Raw genomic sequence first — 20,056 nt, forward strand, 5'->3', positions numbered from 1 at the left:
ACAAGCTGTCTGTCAGTGAGGGATCACCCAATCACGTCTAGTGGTTATCCATCTGTTATACCATCCGCGGATTAGCAAACGGCTATCCACAATGAAAAACTGACCTGTCATAGCGGAACACAGTTTTCCAGCCATACGACCAAAGTTCAGGAGCTGCCAGCTCAAGAACGGCTACCTGCTCCTCATTTGTGCCGACGAGAAGACAGTAAGATGGCTGGAGACTACGGTACCAAGCCCCTTGCCGTGGGATGAAATACTGCTTCGAACATATTCCATGAATGACCTTCCGAAACGTGATGTTTTATTGGATATTTTCTGAGCACTGACTGGGCATACGTCGAGCGAGAGGATCCTCCATCTACTGTAAAATCAGAATGACGGCTGGCAGAATCACACGCGTGGCAAGTACTTCGACGCTGCGTGATAGGGAACACCATCCAACTGGTGCTGGAGATAGACCCTCTGTCTGCCAACCAAATTGTCAAATAGGGCTTCCAACTGAATATTATGTTCGGCAAGGCTCGTATGTGGCAGGTTGGCTGAATCGCGGCCCTACCGATTTTGCGTGAGGAGCAGTTAAGGTACGTGTGGAACAACCTCCAGAGGGCACGTCCACGACGGTTGCGGAAATTCACTTAAGGCCCCGCAAGAGGGATCTGTATTAACCAACAACCAACATCCGTTCGCAAGGTTTCTCGTGTGAGGGAGCTGCATCCTCAAAGCACACAACACAGGATTCATGCTGGTCGTGTACAAGAGCCTTGGTTTCACGACAGAGCATTCGTGGCCTAGGCAACTGCGGTGAGTTAGTTTACTGTAACAATCAGTTCAAACCGAGGACTGCCATTCTGTTAACTAAAGAAATAGAGTAAGGAGGTGTAAAAGTGCGATGGGGGTAAAAGTGCGATTCAATGATTTATCGGTGCAGATTCTGAATAAATTGACTACATTGGCATAAATGGGTGACTATTTTGACAGCTTGAATCTAACGTAAACTTTGGTTGCTTACGAAGCATAGTTGCTGAGTTATGTGCAAATGTTATTTAAGGGTGGTTTTGATGTAATTTTTCGTTATACGCCAAATACGATATCAACAGGAAAGTATTACTTGTTGAAAATTTGTAGCAGCGTTTTACACCACTCGTATATTTGTTTTGAAAATACAGTGAAAAGAATTATCAAATTTTATTCGTTTTTCCATAATTTAATCAAACCCCAGCGCCTGGCGGGGTAAAAATGCGATTTACAAACGGGGCGAAAGTGCGATTCATGGACGAGGCAAAAATGTATAGCTAATTATATACAGCTTTAGGCACTATATTACAAATACTAGAAATGGAAGATCTGCAGAAAACTGTGTGTTAATGAAACGAAAAACAAACATTTAGAAAAGTTTCGATCAGACGGATGCGGCAATACACCAGCGCAAAATAGGAAAGGTGCAAATTGAGAATATTCCTTACCGAAACATACCGCAGATTGAAGATAATATGGTTTTGTTAGCTACTGCTGTGCTAATTTTATGGATTCGAGCTTCGCACCCGGCACTAGTTCAGAAGAATGAAGAATTTATTTTGCATATCACTATTATCCCAGATGATTAATAGTTGAATGTGAAGACATTGAATTACTGCATCACTATAAAATATATTTTGTTGTTGTCCTTCTTTATATCACGAAAATTGATAACAACTTCAAACATCGCACTTATGCCCCGCCCTACTCTAAACTTTTCTCCTGTTACAGAACTCATACATCGCGATGTCGTGCTGTCATACTGGAATTGCCAATGACTGCCTGGCATCCGCGTGCTTTCTAGGTGATAAAGATAAAATACCGCCATCCGAGATTGCTACGCTCCACAGGGGGGCCGGGCCGGATAAAAATGCCAAAATCGATTTTCGATTTTTATTGTTTTCATATTTTTTCTTAAATGTACTATCATTGAATATATATATGCCAAATTTTTAAGTAAATCGAGTAAAAACCAAAGCTTGTAGAATTTTTTGAAGATACCAAAGTCAGTAAAATTTGTTGAAATTCGCAATGCGATAACTTTACACCCTTTGATATTGAATTCGTTTGAGTTAGTTTAAAATATCGAACACCAGTCCATGCAAAGATGTGTTTTGATAGAAAATTTTCTTGGGAATCCAATGGAATTTTTAGATTTTACAAAACATCATTGTTATAAAAGTTACAATTTATTATTTGATTTACACGTTATTTGAGTTACACGTTATTATTTGATTTTTAAACAATGTTTCGGTCTGTAGGACGCCATCTACTTAGGAGTGCATACTAGTGCATCGACCGCTCATGTTTCATTTTACAGGAAATTTTGTCTAGTTTTCAAAAATCATAGTGGCATCTTGCGCCGTTCTGCGCCAAAGTCTTAAATTTGATGAATTCTGAACAGGGTTGGCACGATCACTTTGACTCAATTCATATTCATTTGACAGTACCGTCCCAATTAAGCAAAATTTGAAAAAGTTATATATGTCGCATTTGTAGAGCTAGTTATTATCTACAATTTTGCTGAATAAAGCAGGGTTGTATCTTTTGTATTCACTGTGCTACAATGCTGCTGCCCCGTTAGTAGTCAAGTGAACGTTCATTTGGTTACCGACGGGGTAGTAACCATATAGTACCTTAAATACAAAAGATACTGCCTAGCTTTATTCAGCGAATTTGAAGATAATAACTAGCTCTACAAATGCCCCATATGTAACTTTTTCAGATTCTGCTTGATTGAGACGGTACTGTCAAATGAATGTGATTTGAATCAAAATGACAGTGCCATGCCTGATTCTTTAATATTTCTTTATCATCTTAAATATCTGAAATCGAATGAAATCTTTCTATGATTCATATGTCGCTTCCATATTAGTTCATTACTTTTGTTATCCATCAATATCTTTCAAATTGCATCAAAATTTCAAGTATAGCCAGAAACACTATAGCCAAAAAAACAGTTTTAATCTGTTTCAAAACATACGTGAATATGAAATAATACTTCAAATTGAAACATAGTTATGTATTGGAAACATGAGCTTGCTCAATTTATTTTAATTTTAGTAGTTCAGTTTGTTGTAAAACACTCAGAATACATAAAATGTATATGCAGAAAAATAAAGTATATGATTTACAGTGTTAATATTTTTTTAATCAACCCTAGACGTTCATATGATAATTTTAGAACATTTTAGATGCAAAAATCAGATTCAGCGACCCAAAGTTACTCTTAGGTGGCATTTTCAACATCTTTGGACATTTTTTTTATTTTTGTCCAGCTTTTGTATGGAGAGGATCCACTGTGCGCTCGTGCGGTACTGCAAAACCATCAAAATGCCATATACCTGATAGGCTGCGATGCAAACGCCCATTATACGGTGTGGGGCAATATGGATGTAAATAATAGGCATGAGTACCTACTTGAATACGTAACTTCGATCAATGTCAATGTATGCAATGAATGCAGGGAGCTTCCCCACTTTTTCTAACGATATTCCAAAATGAGATCCTAGACGTAACTCTGTGTACAACTTCCATAGCTGAGAAGATCAAAACCTGGCATGTCTCTGATATACCTAGTTTATCTGACCATGACCATGACTTTTGACATCAAGGCAAACTCTCTTGACAGAAAACAATACTGAGACCCTAAGAAAACCGATCGATGTTCTTGCAGGAAACATTTAGTACTCCTGTCATATTAATACACGCACACCGGTTGAACTGGCCCTGCACCTGCAAAGTAGATCATTGAAACGTTGGAAACATTGGAAGTTTTTATAAACACGCATTTCCCCAGTTCGACTGTGACCACTTGAAACTACTGTCTTTCAAATCCACTAAATGTGCATCTGAATTAGTTTGGGTGTCCAGCAACTTTAGGGGAACTTTCCCGCAGAACAAAGTTTCATTATTCTGGGTGCCTGGATACTGTGGAATCGAGTGTAATGAACTTGGTGACAGCCTAGCAAGGATAAGCACAGCAGTTTATTGACTCCATATCGTTTCTGGATACCTCCGTATCTCTCCACCGTAAAAGGTGAATTACTGATCTGGGAAAAGCTAAGTAGAAATATCATCCCGTTGATATAATGTGCAGAGCTATAGATAGGTTAACCAGTTAATCTACCCAGATCCTGCAGTAATTAAATCTGTTGCTTTATTTTTTTGAATCGGTAGCTAACACGGTGATGAATTGTTTCTTGTTTCTGCCTCGGCCCAAGAAGTGTTGAATTCCAGTATTTCATCTAGGGCAACATCGATCCCGATCAACTTTCGGATACCCCGGTGAAGTCAACTAGGCAAAAAAATCCCACCAGCGACTGATCGCCTACCGGTTGCAGAGTGGTCCCCGTTCAACACACCCAAATAAGCAAATGGATCTTCAGAAAACATCTGATACAGCTGCACAACCACAACTGGCGACAATACTAGCGAATTGGGAATCGGCAGAAAAACACCATGGGGAAATGTAATCCGGGGACGAATTCAAGATTACAGTAAAAGAGATTACCAACAAAACCACCGATCGATTTCATCCCATTCAAAACTGTTTTGACTGAAACACCCTACCCTAACGCGTCTGTCGGACCAGCTGAGGGACATCTTAGCATCACTTTCAGCGAAAAGGGAACACACTGAGCTGCAGTTTATGTTGTCTTACAACTTGGGTCGAAACATCGTCAGCCCGTAGCCTGTGCCAGAGGGAATCGCCAAACTTAGTCGGTCGGGTAGGTGGGAAAGAAAAAAATAACCTCAGACAATTGGTGAGCAAAGCCTAGGTGCTACATCCCGTTTTCGAAACTTGACCACCTGTTTTTATTTGACAGATTTCGCAGCCAGTTGTTAGAAAACAAAACAATTACGGGGCTAATGCTACGATCCTATTGACTCTAACAGCCTCTCCCAACTCAGATTCGGGCATATCTCGAGGCCAGCTAGAAGGCGAACGTGATTTAGTAAAATCCAAAAAAAAAATCAATATAAATAGATGCCAGCATGCTTAGTTGGTTTCGAGGTACGATGCTGGTCTTAAAAGCTAGTAGTTGTATGTTCGAATCTCGTCTAGGCAGTGCTGCTAGATAGAGTCAGTACAGTAGGATTGTAATGTAACTGTCTGTCGATAAAGAAGGGTCAAGTCTAAGATAAGACGTTTAAGGTGAAACGGTACGGAAGCCAACATGGCCGAATCGATAGCACCCATATGCTCACATAGACGCCATTTTTTCGGCCATGGTGGGATTCAGTACCGTATCACCTTAAGCCTAAGGCTTTGCTTTTTTTTTGCTGGCAGCATTTTTTGTGTGTCCGGATTTGTTCCTGTTCAACCTTTAGAAATCAAATTATACTAATACAAGATATAAAATCATACACGTTGGTTGTCGATCATTGTGTTTATTTTTGATTTAAATATTTTACACAGCTTACAGTTAGAATAGTTTGAAACTCAACTACGGCTCAAAATCCGCACCAGATGCACGGGCGGCATCACTTTTCCTCGACTATTGAACGGTAGCGTCAATTAGGTTACGGCCGTTTAGCTTTACTTATGCTTTTCATGCTTTATTCAATGATTTTCCATAATTAATAATTGTTCTTCTTGATTTCGTTTGCCGATTTTTCCAGCACATCAACTTACAATAAAAGTAAGATTTTCACGAACAATGAATGTAGAGAGAGTAATCTTTCTTGCTTTTTTCGTTCAACAGTTTAATTTCCTAATGTCTGATCGGTATCCTACAATGTATACGTTACACATGCCTATGATATCAACCATCGATTATAGAATTTGCATTTATGATATATTTGTGTTTTTAGCAGTTTTATGAGTTTCCGTTTCACTTCGTTATTGTCAATATTTGAATTGTAGTCAATGTCGTTTCGGGTGCGTTCATTTTTTTATTCAAAAATTTTTTTTTCTCCACCAATATGTAATTTGAAACAGCCTTTTGTGGGTATATAGGAATAATTCAACAATGTAAGTGTGTTTTAACATTTTGTGGGAAACTATTCCTTCAGTTTTATGACCAAGAAAAAGTTTGCGAAAAAATGTTGTATGGCTCACCGACGTAAGTCTGACGCCCTTTTTCCCATTAGAGTGATTTAAGGTAATTTAACACTAAGAGATTCTTGTCGAGATTCACATTTTAACATTCAGGGCGTGATGTATAGGTATTTCCACTTGAGTTAGCGCATTCACTTGCTCTCGGTTGATATTGGGGACATTGATTTTGTTATTTTCTGACATCTTCTCCTACTACACGTGTTAGTTGACCTGAGACAATTTCTGTACTTCTTTCTTTGAGTACGCAACTTATTTTAGCGTATCTTTTTGTTGTTTCCGTTACTATTTACGGTTACGCAGTGATGGTTATGGTAACGAAAAGTCTAGTCTTCTTACTAAGGGGACAATTTTTAAAGGAAAACCATGTCATTTTTCTTGGTACACACTTACGTTGGGAGCGCAAACAGACTGATTTCGATCGACAAATAAAATTTATTTTATAATTACTCGCCTCGTTTCGTATATGCCACTAAAATTACAATCACAAATAATCGGTCTATCTCACTAGAAGCAGACAATTTCTTTTCAGACAGCTGAACAGATGCCCGTACTTTACTGCTACGGGATCCATGCCTATTACTTCTATTTTATGAGAGGGTGAGCATGCTTGGTTTCGAAAAATACCATAACTTTCGCCTTATTTCTTATTGCAGAATCGAAAAGTCTTCTTTTCTGCTCGGCATTGTCTTTCCACAGGCAAGGTAACCAAACTTTATCAACTAGGCATAGTACGTATTCGTTTTGGTTTTTGAGCCTGTTCGTTGATGTCCGAATCTTTCTTTACTGGCTTTTGTTCTCAACTGACCGTTTAGGAAAAAATACAAACCAGCTCGATAGGTCTTAGTACAACTAATAATAGCACATTCACAACACACGTTCAATTTCATGGGTTAGCTCCGTGGACAAGAGACTGAATCGTGTGGAACTTGCGGTAATTGTTTTTTTCTTTTACTACGTGAGTGTGTCCGGTTTGGGTATGTCTTTGAGAGTGGACGTTAATTTCAACTTTCATTATTCATCTAATAAAATACCAGGTGCTTTCTACTAGTACTCACTAGTATAAGCTTAAATCGGTATATAGTTGCCTTTGGGTTTGTAGAACAGCTGTCCTTTGGCCAACCGCTTCAAAATTTCGCTCAACAGAAGACGTTTTTCCTTCTTAATCTTCTGCAGTACACCCTTATTTTCCTGAGCACGTCGGGAAAGATAGGGTAGTACTTCGTTGACCGGTCCGTATGGGATGTATTTGTAAGCTGAATAGCCAGCTTGTCCTGTGTGTTAGAGACAATTGGATTAGTTTGATCATCTTATAATGGCAGTTTCATTTCAATTTAGACAACCATGGTTTACCAGATACTGACCCAATGGGAAAGTGATGTAATCGCACATTCCAAGCAGCTGACCAAAGCAAATCACCTTATCTTCTGGATGGATACCGATTTCCTGCATTTTCTCAATTGCAAACCGAACCGTATCCTCATTGTGCGATGCAACCATAATAGCAATCTTTTTAGGATCTTCGCCGGCGTCTTTGAGAATCTGTGCAAAATCAAATTGGAGTTTGAAATTGGAGAAAAAACAAACATAAAAGATACATACTCTAATTCTTCTCAAACATTCGGTCAATGTTTTGTGATACATTTCAGTAGTCGCCTCAAAGGAAGGATTCGTAGGATCCTCGTACCCCAAGGCAGCTGCTCGGGCTCGTTCCTGTTCGATGTACGCCCCTCGTACCAGCTTAGCACCAAAGTAAAAATTCTGCCGCTTGGCCTGCTGTAAGTCAGTGCAAACCTGGAATCAGCAGTACAGTGTTATTTAGCGCTACTAGATCGAACTTTTTTCGCAAACGCAAAACGGCAATTATAGTACCTCCTTGTAGGTTTCCTTCAAGTAGCACTGATACGTATTGAAAACAATTGCTTTCTCTGTATTGTACTTTCGCATCATCTCCAGCGTGATGCGTGAAATTGCCGGCTGGAAGTACGTCTGCTCTGCGTCAATCATTATGCGCACGTCTAGATCTTGAGCGGCCTGTAACGAAGAACACATCCATGAACCATATCCTTTTTATTTGTAAATTTTTGTATACAATTTTTTGTGTGCCTTTTTGCGCGAATTTTGAACTTTAAGCGAATTTGGAATGTAGATTTTTTTTTCGCATGGACAATTTTTAAATTATTTTCACACAACCGCGCAAAAAGCTACAATTGGTCTCGCACAGAAGGATTTCTTGTACTAGAAGATCGAACCTTAACAATAGTGTTCAATCGTCTTATCATATTGCGGAACATTTCTTCCTCTTTGGGGGGTATTTGTGAGATCAATCGACGCATCTGTCCGGTTACTGGGTCTGGCACTCGGAACGTTTCACTCAGCTCGCAGTCTTCATTAATAATTCCCGTCCATGGGAATAGATGCAAAATTCTACAAATGTATAACAATTATAGCAAGCAATGTCAAAAAAAATCATATATCACGATGAAGACTAACCCATCTTTGTCCGAGGTTACTTTCTCCAGGAACGCTTTCACTTCCTTCTTGTCTGCCACATTACCTAAATATCGTTCCAAGTCCTTAATAGTTTTGTGATGTGTCAGCACATTGCCGGCGGCACCCGCCAAATCGTTCATGTAACGACGGGCCTGCATAATGACTTCGGAAAGTTGGAGCTAAGGAAAAAGAAGGGAACAATAATACATTGTGGAAAATTGTGGAAAATTGTTCTTAGTCTACCAATAGCTGGGGCCTTCCGAGGGCTGTTAACTTAATGGCCGTAATACCGGTACCGAATGTTGCACCTATAATGAGAGAAAACAAGTTTTATATCAGAAATTTGAAATATAGTATGCGCTAAGGTTAAAGTAAACTCAAAAATATCAATCAAGGGTCTCTCATAACACTTCCAAAATACTATTGAAATTTTACCTACATGAACATTTGATTTTTTTACAAAATAAACGAGATTTCCATTCAAGGTTCCTGTATGATCGCACAATATTTGATACAATCGCATTACGATCAGAATTTGATCACATTAAAAATTTCTGAATCATGATAATTTTTTTTTACTAAAAGATCTATTTTTACACACCGCACAAATGAGTGCCAAGCAAAGCTCTCACCGTTACCAAGCCTGGCACTCGTCGGGAAAATTGTTCTCTTACTCTCTTTCTCTACCCACACACTCAGATACTCTCTTCGTTTCCGCAGGAACCCGGTGCGGCTCCCATTCCCATGTTTGGCGGCAGCAGCAACTCGTTTCCCCATTCTGCTTTTGATTTGGCCAGAGGCAGATGAAGAAATATCCCACCCGCTCGTTCCTAATCGAATCGCTAGAAAATAATGCATTTTTGTCGACTTTCGAGCTCGTGTGCAAACAGAGCGGAAAAATCGATTTGCATCCATCTTACTCACACAACTTCTAGGTAGGTTTGTGCCACCACGCTATATAACAACGGTTCCCTCTATACTAACGTAATTGACCGGTTGGCATGTGACGTCAATGACACTCAACCGGGCGAGCCCCCTGAGGAAATACAGGGAAAAGGACACGTCGCAAATTCGCAATCGTTCTACATTCGGTCTTCGGTGGTGTTCAGCTGTTGTCGCTGTTGCTCGGATGTCATTTGACGTTTTGCACGGCCGGTTTCTAAAGTGTATTTTTAGACCCACGAAAATGAATTTCTGTACCCGTTTTGCAAACCTGAATCACACGTGACACGCTTGCTTGTGAATGGCTACCGATTTCGCAATGAACCAGTTCGAACAGGAATAGCATTCGACAGGATGTCTACTACTTGAAAATACTTGGAAAATCACGAAACCGAACAGTTTTTGAGTTCATTTTGGAATAAATACAAGAGTGCCCAAGAAAAAATTAAAGGCGGTGGAAAATGCGGAACTGACGACAGAAAATACGGATCAGATGGTTAAATTCGAAATAATTTAATGACGCGTGAACAGAAGGGCTCAGTAATTGCATTGTTATAGCGCTTGCCCTGCTAAGCCAAGGGTGGTCACTGCTTAATATCTTAATTAAGGTCAGGTCGCTCGATACCAAGTGACAAGCATGGATTTATTTTCAGCCCTTTCCCACAGTATTCCCCCAAGTCGACCTTTAGCGCTCAGATAATGTCGCAATTTCGTTGGGACCGTTACAGATGGATTTCTAGACCACCTAACGTGGTTGATTGAAGCTGCTTTGGAACGAGTGTTGTGTCACTTGCGCGCTTCAGGGACACTCTCGAATCCATTCCATTTGAGCAGACTCAAAGGGATGGTCTATTCTGCGTGTTATCTTCGTCCTTGATTTTCAATAAAAGTAGTCAACTCATATAGGTTTCGCAGACGACATCGACGTTATTACTAGAAATTTTGTGTTGATTGTGTTGAAAACCAACTAACTTACTGCTAGAATGAAATATCCTGGTAATATAGTTTGACTCCGATTATATCTGGACATGACATCTGGGTCTGGAGACCTCAGAGCAATTGGCCAGTTTGAAACAAGAACACAAACCCACCGTGATACCTTAAATCACACTAGAATTCAAAAACTAGATGAACTGAAGACAAATTTATTACCTGGGGTCACGTTGGTCATATCTGGGTATGTCCGAAGGAACCCCAGAGAAGTACAATAACACAATATGGTATATTTACAAAATACGCAAAATACGGTTAGTCACGGGTCCGGAAACTGTACACCCAGATGCTGACGAAGCCTCATTATCTCATCATGGATAATGAGACTAACGTCAAGGAGGACTTCCAGCAGCTTTCGGGGCTACTGTTCTTCACCGCCCAGCACAAGTTTGATGTTCCGGAGGAAATAAGGAAGCAGAAACGTTCAAAGTTTGCCAAGAAATACATGATTTGACAAGCGATCTGCTCATGTGGCAAACGGAGTGCGTCGTTCGTGACTACGGGGACCGTAAACTGGGAGATCTACCTCAAGGAGTGTCTACAGAAGCGTCTGCTTCCTCTGTTCAAGTAACACGAAGGCCCTAAGATCTTCTGGCCGGATCTAGCTTCATGCCACTATTCAAAGAATGTGCTAGAGTGCTACGAAGTCATCGAACTTTCGTACCCAAGGCTATGAAGAAATAGTGTTTCCGTACATAATAAGCTGCAGCCAGATGATGTACAGAACCCTATGAGTGTAGTTAGGCGTATTCCCGAGCAGGAGCTAAGAGCAAAATAATATCAAAATGTATTATGGAAATCGAATAACTTACATCAAAATTTGGTCTTGTTTTTGCTGACATAGTTGGTAAAATAACAAAAAATAAGGCCATAAGAATAACTACTTGTGTTTTTTGAATTACAAAACAATATAACATGACTATATTCAGAGTTTGGAATAACATATTTTAGTATTATTAAAGTATTGAATAACAAATGTAGTAGCATATGAGATATTAAAAAATCATTTTATAAAATATTTATAATCCAAAAATTTCTTTAATTATTAAAAAAAATTATGATATATTTCGAATGTCATGTTTAAGTCAAAATAAGATATGATAACAAAATCAGTTATTAAACTCATCTTACAACCACTGTTTTAAATATCTACTCACTAACAAAATGTGTAATCAATGTATCTCCATATCTATTCAATAACAAAATACAGCATTGTAACACAGTTTGATATTGTTTTTATATTATTTTGCTCTTCGCTCCTGCTCGGGTTGTGCGAGCCTTATGCTATTGATTGAGCCTTATGCTATTGTTATGATATTGAAGTTGAATATAATAGATACGCCAAAAGCTTACTAAAAGGTAATTTTCTATAGCGATTTTACGAGATGCAATTTGATGCGGGATACCCCTTATTTTAAACATATTAACGAACAGAATGGTATAATTTTGACATGTGTTTGAAGCTAACATTAAGGCGCACCATATTATCATATAGTTATTCATCGAAATGCTCAGTAAAATTTTAATTATTTTCACCAGGTTGAGTTGGTAACCGACGCTTTAGTACAGTCTTCGCTAAAAATACTCGTGCGTCGGGATTTGTTTTGATTCACAATTCAAAACAAAAACGCAGAAGAACATGCTTGAAAAACGTGTCCAAATTGAAAACAGCTAGTTTTTTGAGAATGTAATGCAAGAAATGTAAAATTAGGACTCGAATGAACGCTTTGTTGTTGTTGTTGTAATGTTGTAATAAACCAACAACAACAAGTAAAAATAATGGAGAGCTAACCAATAAAAACGATTGCATAATTTGCGTTTTCTGATTAACCGTATATGTTTTTAGTCATAACTTTTCGGTAGAAATAGTTGCCAGAATTTGTTTGTATTTAAAGAGTTTGAACCTTCGTGATGTTCTGAGATTGTGTTTATAAAAAAATCCTCCCTGCGAATTAACCGGACCTGGTATGCTCTTTTTGCTTCGATTTCCTTTTTTGACCTCAATACTTTAGCTTAGCAGAATTAGGAAAAGGTATGTATGAAATAGTTGTAGAGTTTATAATTGTCTACAACATTGCTAAAGCATGCAATGCCGTTGATAACTAAAACAGCGCGTTTAATTTTAATTTATTTCTCGCCTAGACGAATAGTAGTAAAAGGCGAAAGATTTATTCGACAACTGAAGAGAGATCAGAGTGCCTAGACGAATATCTAGATAATTATTTTAGCATGAAAATCAAAACTTGAGCTTCTTATCAGTGTACCTATTTCCATGACAAAACAGTCATAACTTGGTCGCATCGTTCTTACGATGTTGCCTATTAGAGGGTTAATCATCTAAGTTAACATCACTTCAATTCGGTGAGTGGTTTTATGTACACACAAATGACTCATTATTTTTATCGTTCTGAAATATGACACGGGTGAAAATTGTGATTCATGAGAGTTGCAGATTCTATGTAGCTATGATCAGCAAAATTAGAACAAATTCGGGACTAAAATGCAACGTTAAGGACTTGAACCTTTTTTCCTGAACATAAAATCATTTATCAAACCCCAAGTTCAGTTAATAATTTAGTTAATTTTTTATGTAAATGTGCCGCTTAGTTGGTTTCGAGGTACGATGCTGGTCTTAACAAGCCAGTCGTCGTATGTCCGAATCTCGGCTAGGCGGTGCTGCTAGATAGAGGCAGTAGGATTGTTGCACCAGCCCCGTAGCAGTTCTGTACTCTAATAGCCGGTTGTGAAGTCTGTCGATAAAGAAGGGTCAAATCTTAGAAAGGTTGAACGCCTAAGGTGTTTTTATATGTAAATACACAAATGCCAAGTGAATCAATTCTGAACGCCAAAATTTTTCTGTTTCAGGATAAGAAATATAATTGTATATATTATATATATCTGAAATCCTGTCGTCAAAGTTTCTTTTTAATTATTATATTTCCTATGCTCTAAATTAACCGTTTGATTACCAACAAAATATTCATAACAGGTTTCGAGAGATAAAAATAACAAACTGGCACTTATAATCCCTTAATCAACTGTAAGAATGTCTATATGTGATGACAAAAGTCAAGGGCGGCCAGAATCCAGAATTAGTTTAATTGCATTCGCTAAGGTTCAATCCCCACGCGTTTAAATCTGTTTTACGAATCATTATAGAACCTTCATGTGAAATAACCGGTTTCAAAGAGTTCAAAAACGTGTGCGTACTAATAAAAGCGAGGTACCTACTCGAAAAAAAACATAGCACCAACAAGAACATACAGAAGTGCGTGATCCAACAATATCAGACCGAAAGATCATTACCCTGTCAGCATTGTTGCTTGGTACGCGACTTCTAGACACGCGATCTCCAATTCTTCTCACCTAACAATAAGTTGTCTGCCAAAGCGTCTGCGGAAAAGGTATCCAGAGTTGACAGATATTTTGGTTCGGGTCCTAATAATGCGCTCTCCTCAAAATTGAGGGTTTCTATGAGACATTGTGTGTGTTTTGGGTATCTGGGAATTTGCTGGGTTAGAGTTTACGAATTCATAACATCTCTAATGGACAGCTTCTGAAAACAAAAACTCACTACGAATCAAAGTTCTCACCCATTTGGCTTAAATTTCGGGGAGAGCTGAGTTGAGTTGAATCACAATCGAAAAGTGAATCAGCCTGAAGGGGTTAAAAGATATTGACCCGCTGAAACGCGTTCGTATGAACTATCTTGTGTGCATGTACCATATTTCGTTCTGTCAATTAAGTGTTTTTCCTACGCATCCATTCATCTGTGTTCGGTCTCTATTGTAGGTATATGAATACACGCATTTACATTGCGTGTAAAATCATTTACACGCAATTCGAACGTTTCGTTCCCATAAACGGAGTTATCAAATGACAGTTAAACAGCGGTGATATGTGTCAACTATCTAGTTTCAAACCTGAGAATATTGCGTTTATTTCTATCGAAAATAAACATTAAATGTTTAGGCCATTACAAATATTTTATAAAGTTTTTACCCTTCTGGTGTTGGACAACTGAAAAAACAAAGGGGTTTGTTTTAATCGACCAAAAAAATAGGTATGCATTTTAAGCATTTTTACTTAAAGTTTAAACATGAAAACCAAATCTATTCTTACCTTTCAGATATACGTTATTATTTTCCATGCAAAAAGCTTCGAAATGAAACATAAAATCGAAAGAATTCCATTGTTCGAATTTCCATTTCTGTTTCGCGTTAGAACCGTTAACCGTACACTCATTTTTCGAGTTCTTTAGGTTGTGGAATCTACAGTCAACTGATTTTATAAAAAAAATTTACTTATTTCCCACAAATTATTTTTTGACCCCCCCCCCCCCTCTTTTTTAAGCAATTACAAAGGGGAGGGGTGACGAGAATTTTAAAAATTATTTGCAATGGCCTTATTAAATATATTAAATATCAATTTTATATTTATTTATTCCAATATTAATTACCTATTTGAGCGTGGAACTTTATTTAGACTGTTATGCAGGAAACAAACCTCCGATTTTTATCAGTTTAATCTAAAAGGTTCGAATTGCAGCTATTGTGGTATCACTATGATGAGCTAACAGACTAAGCCCGTGCTTTCTGTCCTTCAGTGAAGACCAAAACACTCGCAAAGATTGCTTCTAAGAAGAGACCGTTTATTCAAATTCATTTGTTTATGTGTATGATTTTACAAAAGGTTAAAAGTGTATTCCTATCCTATTCTATTTTTATGTTAGTTGCATAAACAAGCCAGATGATGAGAGTGCCATATTCCGGGCCTATGGAAATTGCAGGCATTGGGCCGAATCGACAATGTAATTTGACAACCTTCCTTTCTAGTGGCGCTCCCAAACAAAGACCACACGCAAGAGGTATAGAATGGAAAGAATAAGTTCTTGTGTGGCGCTGTGTCGCTGGTGCATATGGTTGTAATTGAACTCTCTTCTTATGCAATAACTGTTTATGATGCGTTTTAAGCCATACGACCTTTGGTTTTTTGTGTATTTTTTGTTTTCCATCGGAAGTTTTCGGACCTATTTGGCAGCTTGAATGCAGTGTTATTTATTGAACCCTCTAACAGGCAACATGGTTAAAACGATGCTATCAAGCTAATGACTTTTTTTCGTTAAAATACACTCAGAAAGAGCTTAAGTCTTGATTATCTTGCAAAAATAATTATCTGGAGGAACGCCAGGTAAGAAGTAGTCCAAATACGCTTTTTTGTTTTTCACGTCCAACGCTCTACTCAGATATATTTTCAACCCAGATATATTACAGAATGGTAATAAAGCATGTAAATTACTGAAAAAAAAAGATTTGACGCCTATCATTTTGTTCTTGATGTTCTATTTCTTCAAAGGCGAAAAAGGAAATAATAGCGCAATAATTCTTTTCGGAATTCTTCTGAATTCTTGTTGGTCAGAATGTTGTGATATTAATATCAAAATATCAAAAAAACTGTTAGGAACACGTTTTACATATTGTCAATTCAAAAAAATTTCATATGTGGCTCTGAAGCATCAGCATTACCCGTTAAAGGGTTAACTGACTTTCCGTCCTAAGACATTGCCTGATAAAAAAAACTTTCTCCAATTAACTCGATTGGGCGCTGCTTAACAAATTCTTGGACACCGTATACTTTCCGTCAGATCCTGCTCGACCTAACCATACTGATACGCTGTACCCCTGGTCGTCTTAGTCCTAAAGGGTTTGAAACAAACACCATCTTCGCAAGGTAACTGTTCGGCATCCTTGCAACAGCTCTAGCCACCTTTTTAATATTCGGAGCGCCATACTCGATTCTCCTATACGCCACCGAAGATCGTTCTGAGCACTTGTTTTTTGAAAACTATGAACTATGAGCTCGCTCCTTCTCGGCCATTGTAAAGGTTTCGCTCCGGTAGAGAACGGGGCTTACTCTGTTTGACCACAATTGCTTGTTAGGCCTATAACAATTAAGCCTTCGAAACTCACGGCTGGTAACAAACTTGTTTTTGGTCGACAGACTTCCTATCCAGCTCTTGGAGTACAGAATAATTGCGAGGTCAATGTTACGATCCTATTGATTTTAACAGCCTTTCCCAGCCCAGATACAAACATACGACGACTGGGACCAGCGTTGTACCTCAAAGGCAACTGGGAGATCAACGGTTTTTAAGCGGTCGATGATATCAATCATATGCAGCTTCGAAGATAACGAACATCTGGTTGAACATTCATCTGTCGTCGATCATCCTTTAACGAAGCCTTGATAAATTCCCACAAATCTGTTCACAATTGGTGAGAGTCAGCGAAAAATGATTTGGAAGAGGACTTTGAAGGCACCGTTGTAAACGGTGATTACACGATAGTTCTCACAGTCCAGCTTGTCGCCTTTTTTGTAAATAGCCCCATGCTTCTTCTCCTTCATTCTATCTACTTCTACAGTGGCTGTTTTGCCAGCTTTTCCGGGCCCATTGTAATAAGCCTCCGCTTCGGTGCCCTCTTTCCTAGCCGATCTATTGTTCTTCAGCTGCTTGATGACCTCCTGAACTTCATCTATCGTTGAGACTGGAACGTCTTCCATGTTTGTCGCACCTTTCGTTCAATTCACGATCGTCCGTCTTGATACTACCATCTTATCCCGACACATTGCGACTCACGGCACAAAACCTTTGCAGGATGCGTTCAATTTCTGGTAGAATTTACACATTTGCTAAGAACACTGCAGCTGCTTCAACTCCGCATAGTGATGCTTTTCCTAGTGACGCTTTTTCTCCGCAAAGATTTCGATTCACTGCATCTTCTCCAGTCTGTGTTCTCCTCATTGTGGTTCTGTGTGTTTGTCTAATTTGATGACCTCCAGGTGTCATTGTTTAAGAGTACCGTGACCGCACATAATTGCGATCAGCTCCTAATTCCGATCACTCAACCTAAATGGTCAATTTTTAGAAAATTGAGCCAAAATCTGTAGTAAATGAGCACGCTTAGTTATTGTGCTATGTGTTTATGTGTCAGTTGTTGAAAAATGACTGCCTTTGGCGCATCATGCACTTCAAAATAAATTAAATTCGACAGGCAGAAGCAAAAAACGCCATCAAAATGTATTTTCTTAGCCGAAGTGCTAAGCGCACGATCAAATTTGCTAAGATCATAACAGCGTGAAAACATATTACCTTCTTCGGTATTCTATGATAACTAATAGATACAAGCATATATAACCGTTCTGTATCAAATTTGGCTGAAAAAATGCTGTATTTGCGGAATTTATTCCATTAAAGTAATTGATCGGAATTATGAACATAATTTTTTTTTCTGCTTCTAATTCCGATCACTATATCAAAGTTATAAACTGGCAAAATGCAAGCTAACGAAGTCACTATTTGTATTTTAGGATTGATTGCAACATGATAACATGGTAGGATTATCGAAATTTTTTGACGTAGGACTACGTCTTACGGCAGGGTGTCAACCAAAATTTGGCGTTAAGCCACCGAAAGAATGAAAGATTGTTGAAGAATGAAAGAAGTTGACCAGGACCGATGAAAATTGCAAAATGATGGCTGGAAAAAGCATGCTTAGGACAGCGCACTGTTCCTTGTTGTGCAACCTTATCAGGTCCCTGCGTGCTGATCAATACAGACACCGGCCACGTCCGAATGCGGGTCCTGGTGGGATAGGAAGGCATGTTAGTCCAATGCTTGGTGCTAATAAAGACCAGGGAATCCTCTGCATTTTCACAAGCATCAAGCTTGTGGCTGCTGCTGATTCAAGACAAAGAAGCAAAATAAAGTTGCGTGTTTTTTGTTTACTACAGAGCACAGTATTGCCTAGGTGCTACATTCCGATTTGATGGAATTTTGACCTTCTGTTTTTAAACGACAGACTTCGTAGCCTGTAAGAATACGGGACAATTGTGCCACAAATCCTTTAACTCTTTCAGTCGAGATTCGAACATGTGACGTCTAGCTTCCTGATCAGATGATTCTAGCAAAAATCTTACAAAATTGTTGCTCAAGTTCTCAAGTTAGCAGCTCAAGTTATTTCTATCAAACTTTGTTATAGATGTTTCTACCAAGATTCTATCTCGTTCTGTTACTTATAAATCGCTTTGTCACAATTTGAATATACAGCAAGACAGAATACTGATTTTTGTTACTCATGTGGATATAAACTAGATAAAATTATATCATAATTTGATATATTTGTGATATGCCATGAGCAAATTTTGTTACAATTTCAACTGTTAACGAGACCAAGTTTATAATAAAACGCAAAGGATACTTTGTTATAAAATACTTATTATCTAGAACTCATCCTGTTATAAATTTGATATATTCATTTGATCGGGTTATTAAACCAGTGCTGTACCTCCAAGCCAACTGAAAGGCTCAGACGTTTTGCTTTTCTAACGCTGCAAACAAGCGACAGCGACAGCGCAGTTATGAACTATCTTATTAATGCGTGTTCTTTTAATATAACAATAACATATTATTTTGAGGACTTAAGTTTTCTCCTAGAACTTTGTTAATAGCTGGATGCGTATAGCAAATTTCTATACTGAAGTACTCCGACATTGGCACTGGTAAAAATATTCGTTTTTGATATCACAAAATAGCTCACCTACCATAAATACGGTACAGCTAGATAATATTATTATTATATTGTTTGTTTTTTTCTCACTTTACGCTATTATACGCTACACATATACCAATATGGTGAAAAAAGTTTTCTTTAATATTCGAGGTTTCTTTGTGAAAACCAGCCTCACGTAGTTCTACGCCAACTACGCGGTCATGTCTGGAACACAACCTTTCTGATATGATTTTTACTATTATTTATGATCAAAGCTTTATGAAAATGTCGAAGTGACCCAATTTTATTGTAATTGTAACAGTTGAACAAAGATCAAAGAAGAGGAAAGTTTTATAATCCGCTTGTCGATCTTTTGAGTACACAAATTTTATGAATATTAAGCTAATGATAATAATGATCATTAACGCAAGCAGAAGATGACTGGTAGGGGGATTATCGTCAAACTACATAAAAGCAACACATTTGAGATCCATATGGTACGAGTTGACAAAAGTTTTTTTGCTTTAACAGCTCATCATGACGTGATCGGAATTAGATACACCTGTGATCGGAATTAGAATCACCCCTGATAATTGATGATCGGAATTAGATGCACTGATGCATCATACTATGATGCATTTTTTTAACTTTCGGTAAATAATTTAGGCATTTTAGTATTTTTCCATGAAACATAATTAAAAATACTTGCTAAAGACACATACTGTGTTAATTAATATCAACGCTATATTTTTCAGTAGGGACTCAAAGATGAATCATGCCTTAGGTGATCGGAATTAGGTGCTTTCACGGTATATGTTGTATGAAAATACTACGTATATCCATGTTCTTGGAGGCGACAAAGTCGACAAGTCCTAGGCGCATTTCCTTGGCCAACTGGTGTGCATGCATTGAACCCTCCAATCACCGGTTTGTATTCCTCCTGATGGCTGACCTGACGAAATTCTTGACGACGATCTTGATGTCAGATATTGATTATTGGCTC

The 20,056-nt window shown here is 38.2% G+C and overlaps 1 protein-coding gene across 3 annotated transcripts in view; it reads right to left on the minus strand.

The window, feature by feature from the left end:
* Positions 1-5,401: 5,401 nt before the first annotated feature.
* The window catches only part of LOC128742888 (proline dehydrogenase 1, mitochondrial), a 42,923-nt gene continuing 28,268 nt past the window's right edge, over positions 5,402-20,056 (minus strand). For all 3 annotated transcript variants that reach the window (XM_053839379.1, XM_053839380.1, XM_053839381.1), the window contains exons 5-11: positions 8,813-8,877; positions 8,570-8,748; positions 8,329-8,503; positions 7,949-8,110; positions 7,679-7,870; positions 7,441-7,618; positions 5,402-7,350 (exon numbers count right to left, since the gene is read on the minus strand). In XM_053839379.1, coding sequence (XP_053695354.1) covers positions 7,145-7,350; positions 7,441-7,618; positions 7,679-7,870; positions 7,949-8,110; positions 8,329-8,503; positions 8,570-8,748; positions 8,813-8,877 — 1,157 coding nt within the window. In that variant the 3' untranslated portion in view covers positions 5,402-7,144. The remainder of the gene's footprint in view (positions 7,351-7,440; positions 7,619-7,678; positions 7,871-7,948; positions 8,111-8,328; positions 8,504-8,569; positions 8,749-8,812; positions 8,878-20,056) is intronic.

This window comes from Sabethes cyaneus, chromosome 3 (genome assembly GCF_943734655.1).
Source record: "Sabethes cyaneus chromosome 3, idSabCyanKW18_F2, whole genome shotgun sequence".
In the NCBI taxonomy this organism is placed as follows: Eukaryota; Metazoa; Arthropoda; class Insecta; order Diptera; family Culicidae; genus Sabethes; species Sabethes cyaneus.